Below are 12,353 nucleotides of genomic sequence, written 5' to 3' on the forward strand. Positions count from 1 at the left end.
AAGATTTAAAAGGAACCTGAGGGGCAACTTTTTCCACAGTGGGTGGTAGAGGCACTTGAACCGGAGTCTCCTAGTTCAGAGATGAGGAGAGTTATCACTGTGCCACAAGAGCCCTTTACTGAAATTGATTTTTAAAAAACATACATATCAAACACTCTTAGACACAACTGAACTTTTTTTGTTATGGTATCTTTTCATCTATTACCCACCACCAGAAAATGACCATGTTCGCCAACTGATTAATTTACGTGCAAAGCCATTAAGGGCAATTCAGATCACGAAAGGTGAGGGGGGGGGGGGCCTGAACAGGTGGGACTTGAAACCAGGCCTCCCGGTCCTGGGGAGCAACACTACCACTGCAAGACAAAGGATCCCTTCGGTAGTTGTTTTCAAGAACAAGCACCTGCTGGCTGAATGTCTTGAGGCTGCAAATTCTTAATTTTAAACTATCATTGAACCAAACCAGGTACTTTCACATTCCATGGAAGTAGGAAAACTGAGACGACATTAAGGTACTGATCTTTTGTGATTGCGCAGCACTCACCCACACTGGGGTCAGTTCTGTGACAAGTTTTCATCCTTTAGCTGCACAAACATCAATTTGGCAACAGTCAAGAAATGGGACTTACCAGAAAATGTGCAAAGCAGCTTCACGCAATGCCACATTTTGGGAGCTGACAGATTCAAAGAGAAATTTCAAAATTTCTGGCCATTGGTTGTTTCCATCATCATCTAAATATAAACAAGCAACATCTTCAGTCTGAATAAATTGTTCAGGAATTTTTTTTTGCTATGTCATTTATTCACTTTGATTAGTCTGCTTGTCATCCAAGTGAAAGTTTGATTTAATGAATAGAATCCAGAGTTCAGGAAGAGCCCATCTCCTCACAATAATTTGAGGAACCACCTCTGATTCCACTCGTAATCCTATCAATATGCTTTTACTTCTTCCTCCCTCACGTACAAGTGCAGTTGCATTACTCACTGAACAAGTGCAGTGCTGAGTTTCATATTCCAAAGACTGAGTAAAGTAGTTTGTCCTGTATTCAATATTGAAGACTCTGATAATCATTATATCTCATTTGTTTTTCCTCAAATTAGAGTATATTCTTTGCACCATTGAAATGCCTGCCAAGTTAGTTATTGGTTAGATATGGGTTTACTTCAGAACACCAGAACATAACTTGGAGTAGTGGGCAATTCAGACCCTCAAGCTGCTCTACAACTTAATGCAATCATGGATGACATCATCTCAGCCTCAACTTCATTTTCCTGCCTACTCCCTATAATTTTTAACTAGTTACTAATTAAAAATCTCTCCTTAAAAATTTATTGCATCCACTTCACTCTGAGCTAGTGAATACAATGAACACACAAACACTTTAGAGAAGTAATTCCTCATCTGAGTTTTAAATCTGCCTCCTCTTAGCCTAAAACATTCTTAATGCAATCATGGATGACATCATCTCAGCCTCAACTTCATTTTCCTGCCTACTCCCTATAATTTTTAACTAGTTAACTTTTAACTAGTTACTTCTCTAAAGTAAAGGCGAACCCGGGAGACTACAACTAAGGTAAAACAGTTTGTTTCAAAATTACTTACCTGTAGCGGGCAGCGGTGTTTTTTATTCTCTCTTCACAAAAAGAGCGGGAGCAGCAGAGGAAGTGACGGCAAACAGAGGGGCAGCCGGGAAGGAGAACTCACCCTTTAATCACCAACGGTCATTTGAGTGGGAGCAGCGGAAGCGAGGTTGGAGCGCATAGCTGGGCGGGAAGGTAAGTGATTCGTATTTGAGTGGGTGTGTTCTAGACCCCAGGTCCTACTTCCGTAGGGCCTCCCTCCCACCCTCCTCCTCTAACCTAACTTTAAAGTCCACAGGTAAGTGACTCAGTGTTATTGACTCAGTGTTCTTGTTTTTGGAGAAAGTGTACAGTCATGGCAGCGCAGGCGGTGAAATGTTCCTCCTGCAGGATGTTTGAGGTAGGGGTGACCACCGATACTCCTGCCGACTTCGTCTGCAGGAAATGCAGTCAGATCCTGATCCTCACCGAACGAGTTAGGGAGCTGGAACTGGAGTTGGATGAACTGAGGATTATTCGAGAGGCTGAGAGGGTGATTGATAGAAGCTACAGGGACATAGTTACGCCGGAGAACAGAGGTAGCTGGGTAACAGTTAGAGGTGGGAAGGGGAAGAAGCAGGCAGTGCAGGGTTCCCCTGTGGTCGTTCCCCTAAAAAATAAATATACAGCTTTGGAAACTGTTGGGGGGGACAGCGTTGCAGGTGTAAGCTGCAGTGAAGGGGTCTGTGGCTCTGAGACTCAGAAGGGAAAGGGGGAGAGGAGGAGAGCGCTAGTTATAGGGGACTCTCTAGTTAGAGTGACGGACAGGCGGTTCTGTGGACATGGGCGAGACTCACGGATGGTTTGTTGCCTCCCGGGTGCTAGGGTCCGAGACGTTTCAGACCGTGTCTTCAGAATCCTTAAGGGGGAGGGTGTGCAGCCAGAAGTCGTGGTGCACATTGGCACCAACGACATAGGTAGGAAGAGGGGTGGGGAGGTCATTCAAGAGCTCAAGGAGTTAGGCTGGAAGCTAAAAGCTAGGACAGACAGAGTCGTCATCTCTGGGTTGTTGCCGGTGCCACGTGACAGTGAGGCAAAGAATAGGGAGAGAGTGCAGTTGAACACGTGGCTGCAAGGATGGTGTAGGAGGGAGGGCTTCAGGTATTTGGACAATTGGACTGCATTCTGGGGAAGGTGGGACCTGTACAAACAGGACGGGTTGCACCTGAACCAGAAGGGCACCAATATCCTGGGGGGTAGGTTTGCTAGCACTCTTCGGGGGGGTTTAAACTAATTTGGCAGGGGGATGGGATCCGGACTTGTAGTCCAGCAAGTAGGTTAGCTGTTTGTCAGGATGCCCAAGACTGTAGGGAGGCTGTGGAGAAGGTAGCACTGACAGGGACTACTTGCGGACACAGAGATGGGCTCAAGTGCGTATACTTCAACGCAAGGAGCATCAGAAATAAGGTGGGTGAACTTAAGGCGTGGATCGGTACCTGGGACTACGATGTTGTGGCCATCACGGAAACGTGGATAGATGTGGGACAGGAATGGCTGTTGGAGGTTCCTGGTTACAGGTGTTTCAGTAAGATTAGGGAGGGTGGGAAAAAAGGAGGGGGGGTGGCATTGCTAATTAGAAATGGTATAACAGCTGCAGAAAGGAAGTTTGAGGGGGATCTGCCTCTGGAGGTAGTATGGGCTGAAGTCAGAAATAGGAAAGGTGCAGTCACCTTGTTGGGTGTTTACTATAGGCCCCCCCCAATAGCAGCAGAGATGTGGAGAAACAGATTGGGAAAGGTGCAGAAGCCACAGGGTCGTAGTCATGGGCGACTTCAACTTCCCAAATATTGATTGGAAGCTCTTTAGATCAAGTAGATTGGATGGGGCGGTGTTTGTGCAGTGTGTCCAGGAAGCTTTTCTAACGCAGTATGTAGATTGTCCAACCAGAGGGGAGGCCATATTGGATTTGGTACTCGGTAATGAACCGGGACAAGTGGTGGGCTTGTTAGTGGGTGAACATTTTGGTGATGGTGACCACAATTCTGTGACTTTCACCTTGGTTATGGAGAGAGATAGGTGCGCACAACAAGGTAGATTTTATAATTGGGGGAAGGGAAATTACGATGCTGTAAGGCAGGATTTGAGGAGCATACGTTGGGAGCATAGGCTGTCAGGGAAGGATGTGGTGGAAATGTGGAACTTTTTCAAAGAGCAGATACGACGTGTCCATGATATGTATGTACCTATCAGGCAGGAAAGAAATGGTCGTGTGAGGGAGCCTTGGTTGACGAGAGAGGTTGAATGTCTGGTAAAGAGGAAGAAGGAGGCTTACATAAGGTTGAGGAAACAGGATTCAGACAGAGCAGTGGAGGGATACAGGATAGCCAGAAGGGACCTGAAGAAAGGGATTAGGAGAGCTAAGAGAGGGCATGAAAAATCGTTGGCGGATAGGATCAAGGATAACCCCAAGGCATTTTATGCGTATGTGAGAAACCTGAGAATGACGAGAACGAGGGTAGGTCCGATCAAGGACAGTAGTGGGAGACTGTGTATTGAGTCGGAAGAGATAGGAGAGGTCTTGAACAAGTACTTCTCTTCAGTATTTACGAACGAGAGGGACCGTATTGTAGAAGAGGAGAGTGTGAAATGGACTGGTAAGCTAGAAGAGATACCTGTTAGGAAGGAAGATGTGTTGGACATTTTGAACAACTTGAGGATAGACAAGTCCCCCGGGCCTGACGGGATATATCCTAGGATTATGTGGGAAGCAAGAGAGGAAATTGCAGTACCGTTGGCAATGATCTTCTAGTCTTCACTGGCAACGGGGGTGGTACCAGGGGACTGGAGAGCAGCGAATGTTGTGCCCCTGTTCAAAAAAGGGAATAGGGATAACCCCGGGAATTACAGGCCTGTTAGTCTTACTTCTGTGGTAGGCAAAGTAATGGAAAGGGTACTGAGGGATAGGATTTATGAGTATCTGGAAAGACACTGCTTGATTAGGGACAGCCAGCACGGATTTGTGAAGGGTAGGTCTTGCCTTACAAGTCTTATTGAATTCTTCGAGGAGGTGACCAAGCATGTGGATGAGGGAAGAGCAGTGGATGTAGTGTACATGGATTTTAGTAAGGCATTTGATAAGGTTCCCCATGGTAGGCTTATGCGGAAAGTCAGGAGGCATGGGATAGAGGGAAATTTGGCCAATTGGATAGAAAACTGGCTAACCGGTCGAAGGCAGAGAGTGGTGGTAGATGGTAAATATTCAGCCTGGAGCCCAGTTACAAGTGGAGTTCCGCAGGGATCAGTTTTGGGTCCTCTGCTGTTTGTAATTTTTATTAATGACTTAGATGAGGGAGTCGAAGGGTGGGTCAGTAAATTTGCAGATGATACGAAGATAGGTGGAGTTGTGGACAGTGAGGAGGGCTGTTGTCGGCTGCAGAGGGACTTAGATATGATGCAGAGCTGGGCTGAGGAGTGGCAGATGGAGTTCAACCCTGCCAAGTGTGAGGTTGTCCATTTTGGAAGAACAAATAAGAATGCGGAATACAGGGTTAATGGTAGGGTTCTTAGTCAGGTGGAGGAACAGAGGGATCTTGGGGTCTATGTACATAGATCTTTGAAGGTTGCCACTCAGGTGGATAGAGTTTGTAAGAAGGCCTATGGAGTATTATCGTTCATTAGCAGAGGGATTGAATTCAAGAGTCGTGAAGTGATGTTGCAGCTGTACAGGACTTTGGTTAGGCCACAGTTGGAGTACTGTGTGCAGTTCTGGTCGCCTCACTTTAGGAAAGATGTGGAAGCTTTGGAGAGGGTGCAGAGAAGATTTACCAGGATGTTGCCTGGAATGGAGAGGAAGTCGTACGAGGATAGGTTGAGAGTTCTCGGCCTTTTCTCGTTGGAACGGCGAAGGATGAGGGGTGACTTGATAGAGGTTTATAAGATGATCAGAGGAATAGATAGAGTAGACAGTCAGAAACTTTTTCCCCGGGTACAACAGAGTGTTACAAGGGGACATAAATTTAAGGTGAAGGGTGGAAGGTATAGGGGAGATGTCAGGGGTGGGTTCTTTACCCAGAGAGTGGTGGGGGCATGGAATGCGCTGCCCGTGAGAGTGGTAGAGTCGGAATCATTGGCGACCTTTAAGCGGCATTTGGATAGGTACATGAATGGGTACTTAATCTAGGTTAGAAGTTCGGCACAACATCGTGGGCCGAAGGGCCTGTTCTGTGCTGTATTGTTCTATGTTCTATTCTAGATTGTTCTAGAAGGGGAAACATTCACTCTACACTATCAATCCCCTTTAACATCTCACATGCCTCCCCACATTCTTCTAAATTCCGGTGAACACAGGCCTAAACGTCTCAATCTGTCTTCATAAGGGAAACGTCCCTCAGGCTTTCTTTCTTTGTTTGTATTTTTATTTCACTAATAATGTTCATGTAATTGCTAATCATCAGATGTCATTAGTATTGCAAGGAGCTCAGCCTCTAGAACTACTAACCTCTATGTTCCATTCTCTGCTCAACATATGTTTAGCTTCACAGGTATCTGTAATCTTCCAGTATATCCCATAACAATTTTATATTTACAAGCTTCACAGCCTATTACTGTGTCCATAATCTTATTTGATCAATATCAAATGCCCATTTATTTCACTACCATCACCAACAGTCAAACGTATGGATGGTGTAAAGTACATTATCACAAATAAAAATGATGTTAAATATCGTGGGATAAATGAAAAGACTTGGATTTACATGGTACTTTTCGCAACCACCAGTCATCTTCAAAGCACTTCACAGCCAACAAAATACTTTTGAAGTGTAGCCAATGTCGTAACGTTGGAAACATAGCAGCTAATTTAGCTCAGAAAACTCTAAGATCAATGTGAAAGTGACCAAACAATCTGTATTTTGCTAAGTTTATTGATAGGTAAATATTGAACAGGATACCAGTGATAACTCTCAAACACTTCTTCACAACAGTGCTCCAAGATTTTTTTATATCCACCATGAAACAGGCAGATGGGGTCTTGGTTTAGCATCTCATTTGACAAACAATACCCATCAGTGCAGCATTCACCCAATGTTGCACTGCAGTGCTAATCTTAATTTTTGTGCTGAGTCTCAAGAGTGTGATTTGAACCCAGAATCTTGCGACTCAAAAGCGAATGTGCTCTGAAACACTGCTGACACCAAAAGAACGTGCGTCCGGACTCTATTTTACTTACTCAGTGAAGGGATGAGTGTGTTGCTGGAAGGAGTAGTATGCATATCAATCAGTGCTTTTCACAGAGCTGTACTTAACACAGTTTGGATATCCCCAAATGCAGTGGGGGAAACCAGCCCAAACTCAAGCAACTTTCATACCTTAGACAAAAATTATTGTTCCAATTTAACATTAGCACATGATAGTGGGGCTTGAGGAAAAAAATAGAATAAAAAAGATGCAAACATGTTCTATTTATATACTGGAATTCCCACTTGAAAGTTGCAGTAAAATGCTATTTCTAAGAAACATTGAAACTCAATAAGAAATTAAGGATATTACAAGTTGCTAACCAATTAGATTCCTAGAGAGCTCTGCTGCAATATCACAAGTCTTCTTCCTGATGTTAGATGATCCCTCCATTTGGATACCCAGAAGCAGTTCACCTTTGACCGCATTCTGCACATCGGGTGCAAGACTTGGGAATACCTCATCAAAAGATGCAGAAAGCATTCGCCGCATTAAAACAGCAGCCATCTGTCTTACCTGTACAAAGAAAAATGCAATTAACACCCTCTTAGTTTATAGGTAACGCAATGACTTTTAGAAGTTTAAGTTGACCATAGATTAACACAGCCTGATCTTTGAAACAGTTACTCAAATCGGGCCCCTGCTCCGTCCTGATAACAATGGATAAGTTTCCTTTTCCAGTTTACATTTAAGTCCCAGGTAAAATTTTATTATTTAAAATTTTATACCAGCACAATGCACCGAGCAATAAAAATTCCTTTTCCTTAAATCTAGGTCTGCTAGTTACCAACTTTCCTACCAGTGGAAACAGTTTTGATAAGATAAATAAAGGGAAACGCTTCACAATCATACAAGGACAAGTCTTTATTTTGAGAGTTGAAACAGTTATTTTCTGGATACACTTATATCAAATGCCACACAGCCAGATACAGCACAATGTTCACAGTAAACTGCCCTGCACCCAGGAGCGAGTTATGAAACCTCCCATAACAAGTACTTCGGAACACTAAAATGTTAATGTCCATTCACATTACATCACACATTGAAAGCTGAACCCTTCAACAACACCAACATACCAAAAAAAAGATGCAGAATTAGGTAACTTTTTAAAGAAAACATTCATTTTTGTCTGGCTGTTGGTTTGTTGAATTTAAAGTCCATTAGCTGCCATCACTGGATGCCACGTCCCCAGAGCATCTGCCTATGAATTACTAGCACAATGACTTATCAATATGCCAACGTGTCCCTCAGAACCTCAATTTCATAGAAGGCTGCATTTTGCAGTGGAAAGAATGCCCTTTCCATTACATTGTTGTCAAACCTACTCGCTGTTTTCAACCCTCAGCTCACAAACTTGTACCTTGAAAAACTGTGAAATCAGGAATTCAGTTCAGTTCTGGAGGAAAGTTTAAAGAAGTTCACTGCAAACAAACTTCCTATGAAAAAGATAATGTCGGCAAAGGCAAGGTCACTAAACTTCATCGATTCCTTTCTTTCCAAAGTTAAGCACCTGCGCAGTTATCCCCTCAGCTGCCTGAAACCTGCAGAATAAGTCACTGCCTTTTAATTCCATGTTCTTATGCCATTTTCGAAACTCCCCATTTGAATTCTGTCCTTCTCATTACAAAAACTGCTGTGGCCAAAAGCACAAATGGCATTCCTGCCAAGTGCAATATCCCTCTTTGACCTTTCCATATTATACTGCATGGCACCCCTTAACATTTTTGCTCCAATCACAGGACTATACTTTATTTGCTGAATTTCTCCACCCACATTAAACATTGACATCAGTGATGTTTTCTATGGAAATTGCCTGCGCACCATCACAATTGTAAAATAGTGAAATGCTCAAGAACTAATGCTTTCAACTGCTAATTGCCTAAACTTTGAAATCCTCTTAAGCTCATCACCTCTGAATTAAGATAGCCTGTTCAACCCATCACTTTTACAAAGCTTTAGGCCACCGTTATATCATCATAAGGGGCTTAAGTCAAATTCTATTTCATAATGACCAAGGGCTTTGGTTTTACTGTGGTATTATGGTTATAAAAACAAAACTCGTCGTAAATTCTATTAAAATAACACAATTAGTCTTTAACATACCTCCAATCTGGACGTTTTGAAAAATGTAAATGAAGGCTAGATGTCATAAATAGTGGATGATAAACTTTTTTGGTTGATGTGAAACAAATGGAGACCCTGCTGACATTGAGATATAGCTTTAGAATCCCAATTCAATCCTTTCATACACCCTGATGAAAGAACTAAATCAAGTTTTGACTACTCATCCTGCACTAAATCAACTCAAATCTTTTTTGCTCTTCATCCACTAGGCATTATTGAATGCTGAGCTGAAGAGAAAGCAAAGGTTTTGATAATTACCTCTTCTGCAGCTGCTGAATTCCTGAGTGCTTGCAAAAGAAACGTGACCTTCGACTGGCCAGAGATATTCTCATAGGCTTCCTGAATAACAAAAAGATTAAACAATGTGACATTGTTGAAAATTCTCTTTTTTATATACAAACATTTACATTACCTTTTAATAATGAAGTCTCTCTTAAAAAAAACACTTCATAAAACTACTGGCTACTTTTGAATCCTAATTAGCTTTGAAATATTCTGCACTGCATTGTCTGCCATCTATACTAACCAGCAGAAAGGGTTTAGGGATTTGGAGCCTCTAAAACAGAGAAGAAACAAAGATTCAAAAAGCTCAAGAATTATTTTTAAAATGTAGCAAACTATGAGATTATCTTCATTCCAAAGTGTTGAGCACTAACACATCATTGACTGCTTCCTTCAAAAAACGGAGCAACTCAAATCTGAGAGCCACCAGATAAATATTTGAATTGCCATGAGAATCCAATAAGTGGAAAAACTTCTGACAGTTTAGTTGTAAATTGGATACATTTATAGGTTATCCCTGATGAACTTGGCACCCAAACAGTGTCTGATTCAAGTATGATGCCATTTAAACTTGTTTACCTCAATGGAGCAAAGCTTAGATTACCAAATGGGAAGACAATCCTGCTTGGAACAGCCAGCTATTCCCTCAACACTGACAGATTCAGTCACAAAATTACACTAATCATTGCTGAATGCCTCACTGTCATCTTGGGGGTCACCACTGACCGGAAACTGAACTGGACTAAAGATATAAATATTGTGGCTATAACAGCAGCTCAGATGCTAGGAATTCTAAATCATCTGCCTGCCCACTATCTACAAGGTTCAGGTGAGGGGTCTAATGAAATATTTTCTACTTGCCTGGATGAGTGCAATTCCAACAATACTCTAAGCTTGATACTATCCAGGAAAAAGCAATTTGACGGACACCCCATTTAATACTTTCAAATGCACAAACTCAGCTCAGATGCACACTAGCAGTGTACATAATCTACACGCACTGCAACAACTCATCAACGCTCCTTAAACAGCAGCTTCCAAATCCACAACTATCATACTCTAGAAGGTTAGGGGCAATGGATAGATGGAAATAACTTCCTGCACATTTCCCTCCATGCCACATTTTTTCAAGATCAGGATCTATACCACTGTTCCTTCACTGTCACTGGGTCAAAATTCCTCGCTAACAGTACTGTGGGTGTACCTACATGGATGGACAGCAACATTCAAGATGACAGCTCACCAATATATTCACTGCAGACTGGCAACAAAAGCTGGCCATGCAGTGATGCAGTCTACCTGTCAATGAAATAAGATCTGCTCCAAGCAGAAAGAAAAAGCTGATACAATTTTGTCTTTACATCAAGGAGACTAAATTAAAACAGGGACAAAAGTTAGGTTACAGCTTTGAAGCTCTGAGAACTCTTTTACAGGGCTATATTTAAATCTGGGCACTGCACCGGAGGAAAGACTTATTGGCTTTAAAAGGCATAGCGCTGGGAATCGTTTGCCTCACCAGGCAAATTGTTTGGACCCTGGTGGCCAATATCGTTAAGCATCATCTGGTCTTGCTCAGGAATCCCATTCTTGCAAGGCAGTGTCTGCTCCATTTACTGCAGAGGAAGATAATGGGGCTAAAATTGCCCGTTTCATCTTCTCAAGCGGAGACTCAAGTGTGTATGAATCACTTCGAGGCCATTCCTGCCAGCCTCTAGAGGCCACGGCAGAGTATACAGCATTAATGTCAGCTATCTTCATATCTCACTCACAGGTATCCCTGTAGTTGAGGTAGAGCAGTTTGAGACCCAGTGGCCAGTTCACTGTAAAGAACATTATTGGGTGCATGGCACCTTTCCATCTGTTGAATGTGGCCAAGCCAGTGCAGATGTCATTGGCTTAGCAATGAGGGTACACTGGAAATAGCATGAGCCCTGCCCTCAGAGTTGCTAAGGATACATTGAGACAGTGAAGATGGAAACTGTTCAGCTTTTTCTCCTGAGCATGTGCTGTCCATAGACATGGAAGCAGAGACTATTCAGATCTTTGACTCTGCTCTGCTGTTGATCAGAGAATCAAGTCCAATTTCCTGTCTTTTCCCCATAATCCTCAATTCCCTTATCAATTAGAAATCTCTCTCAGCCTTGAGTATAACTAACCCAGCCAGCACAGCCCTCTGGAGTAAAGAATTCCATAAATTGTCTACCCTCAGAAGAAATGCCTCAGCTCTGCCGGAAACAAGTCACCCTTTATTTTGAGATTATGCCAACACTCCATTTGCTTTCCCAATTTGTTGAACCTATATGCAAGCTTTTGTCATGCATGAGGATTCCTAAATCCACATGCTGTAGCTTTCCGCAGTCTTATTCCAGTTAAATATTCAGCTTCTCCATTCTTCCTGCCAAAGTGCATAACCTCAATTTCTCCACTTTATATACCATGTCAAGTTTTTACCTACTCCCTTTACTTGCCCATATCCCTGTTGAATCTGCATAGCATCCCCACTATTTGCCTTCCCACCTTTTTGTACCATCCACAAACTTGGTTATTCTGCATTCACCTTCCTCATCCATGTCATAAATAGAGTGTAAATAATCGTGGCTCCACCACTGTTCATTGTGGCACCTGCTCCGATTACAAGTTGCCACACTGAAAATACCACGCTTATCCCAACTGACTTCTATTACAAACAAAGTTCTGTAGAAACTCAGCAGGTCTGGCAATATCTACAGACAAAGAATTAATGCATCTGACAAAGGGTCTTTGGGTTCAAAAGATTAACTCTGCTTTTCTCTTTTTACAGATGCCATCAGACCTGATGAGTTTCCCCAACATTTTGTTCAATTAGATTAGATTCCCCACAGTGTGGAAACAGGCCCTTCGGCCCAACAAGTTCACACCGACCCTCCGAAGAGCAACCCACCCAGACCCATTCCCCTACATTTACCCCTTCACCTAACACTACGGGCAATTTAGCGTGGCCAATTCACCCTAACCACCTTCTTCAGAATTCCAGCATCCCCAGTTCTTGGTTTTTATTTGGTCATCTATTAGTTAGCCAATCCTTTCTTGATGGTAATATACTACCTCCAAACCATGGGCTCTTATCCTATTTAATAGCCTAACATGTGGTGCCTTATTAAACCTTCTGAAAA

At 42.8% G+C, this 12,353-nt stretch overlaps 1 protein-coding gene across 1 annotated transcript in view; it reads right to left on the reverse strand.

The window, feature by feature from the left end:
- Positions 1–12,353, reverse strand: part of ipo5 (importin 5) — a 64,606-nt gene that overhangs the window by 43,223 nt on the left and 9,030 nt on the right. Inside the window, exons 2-4 of the mRNA XM_043691325.2 lie at positions 9,178–9,258; positions 7,119–7,311; positions 630–732 (exon numbers count right to left, since the gene is read on the reverse strand). Coding sequence (XP_043547260.1) covers positions 630–732; positions 7,119–7,311; positions 9,178–9,258 — 377 coding nt within the window. The remainder of the gene's footprint in view (positions 1–629; positions 733–7,118; positions 7,312–9,177; positions 9,259–12,353) is intronic.

This window comes from Chiloscyllium plagiosum, unplaced genomic scaffold (assembly GCF_037043375.1).
Source record: "Chiloscyllium plagiosum isolate Xiang-an unplaced genomic scaffold, Cpla_swu_hap1 HiC_scaffold_6, whole genome shotgun sequence".
Taxonomy (NCBI): Eukaryota; Metazoa; Chordata; class Chondrichthyes; order Orectolobiformes; family Hemiscylliidae; genus Chiloscyllium; species Chiloscyllium plagiosum.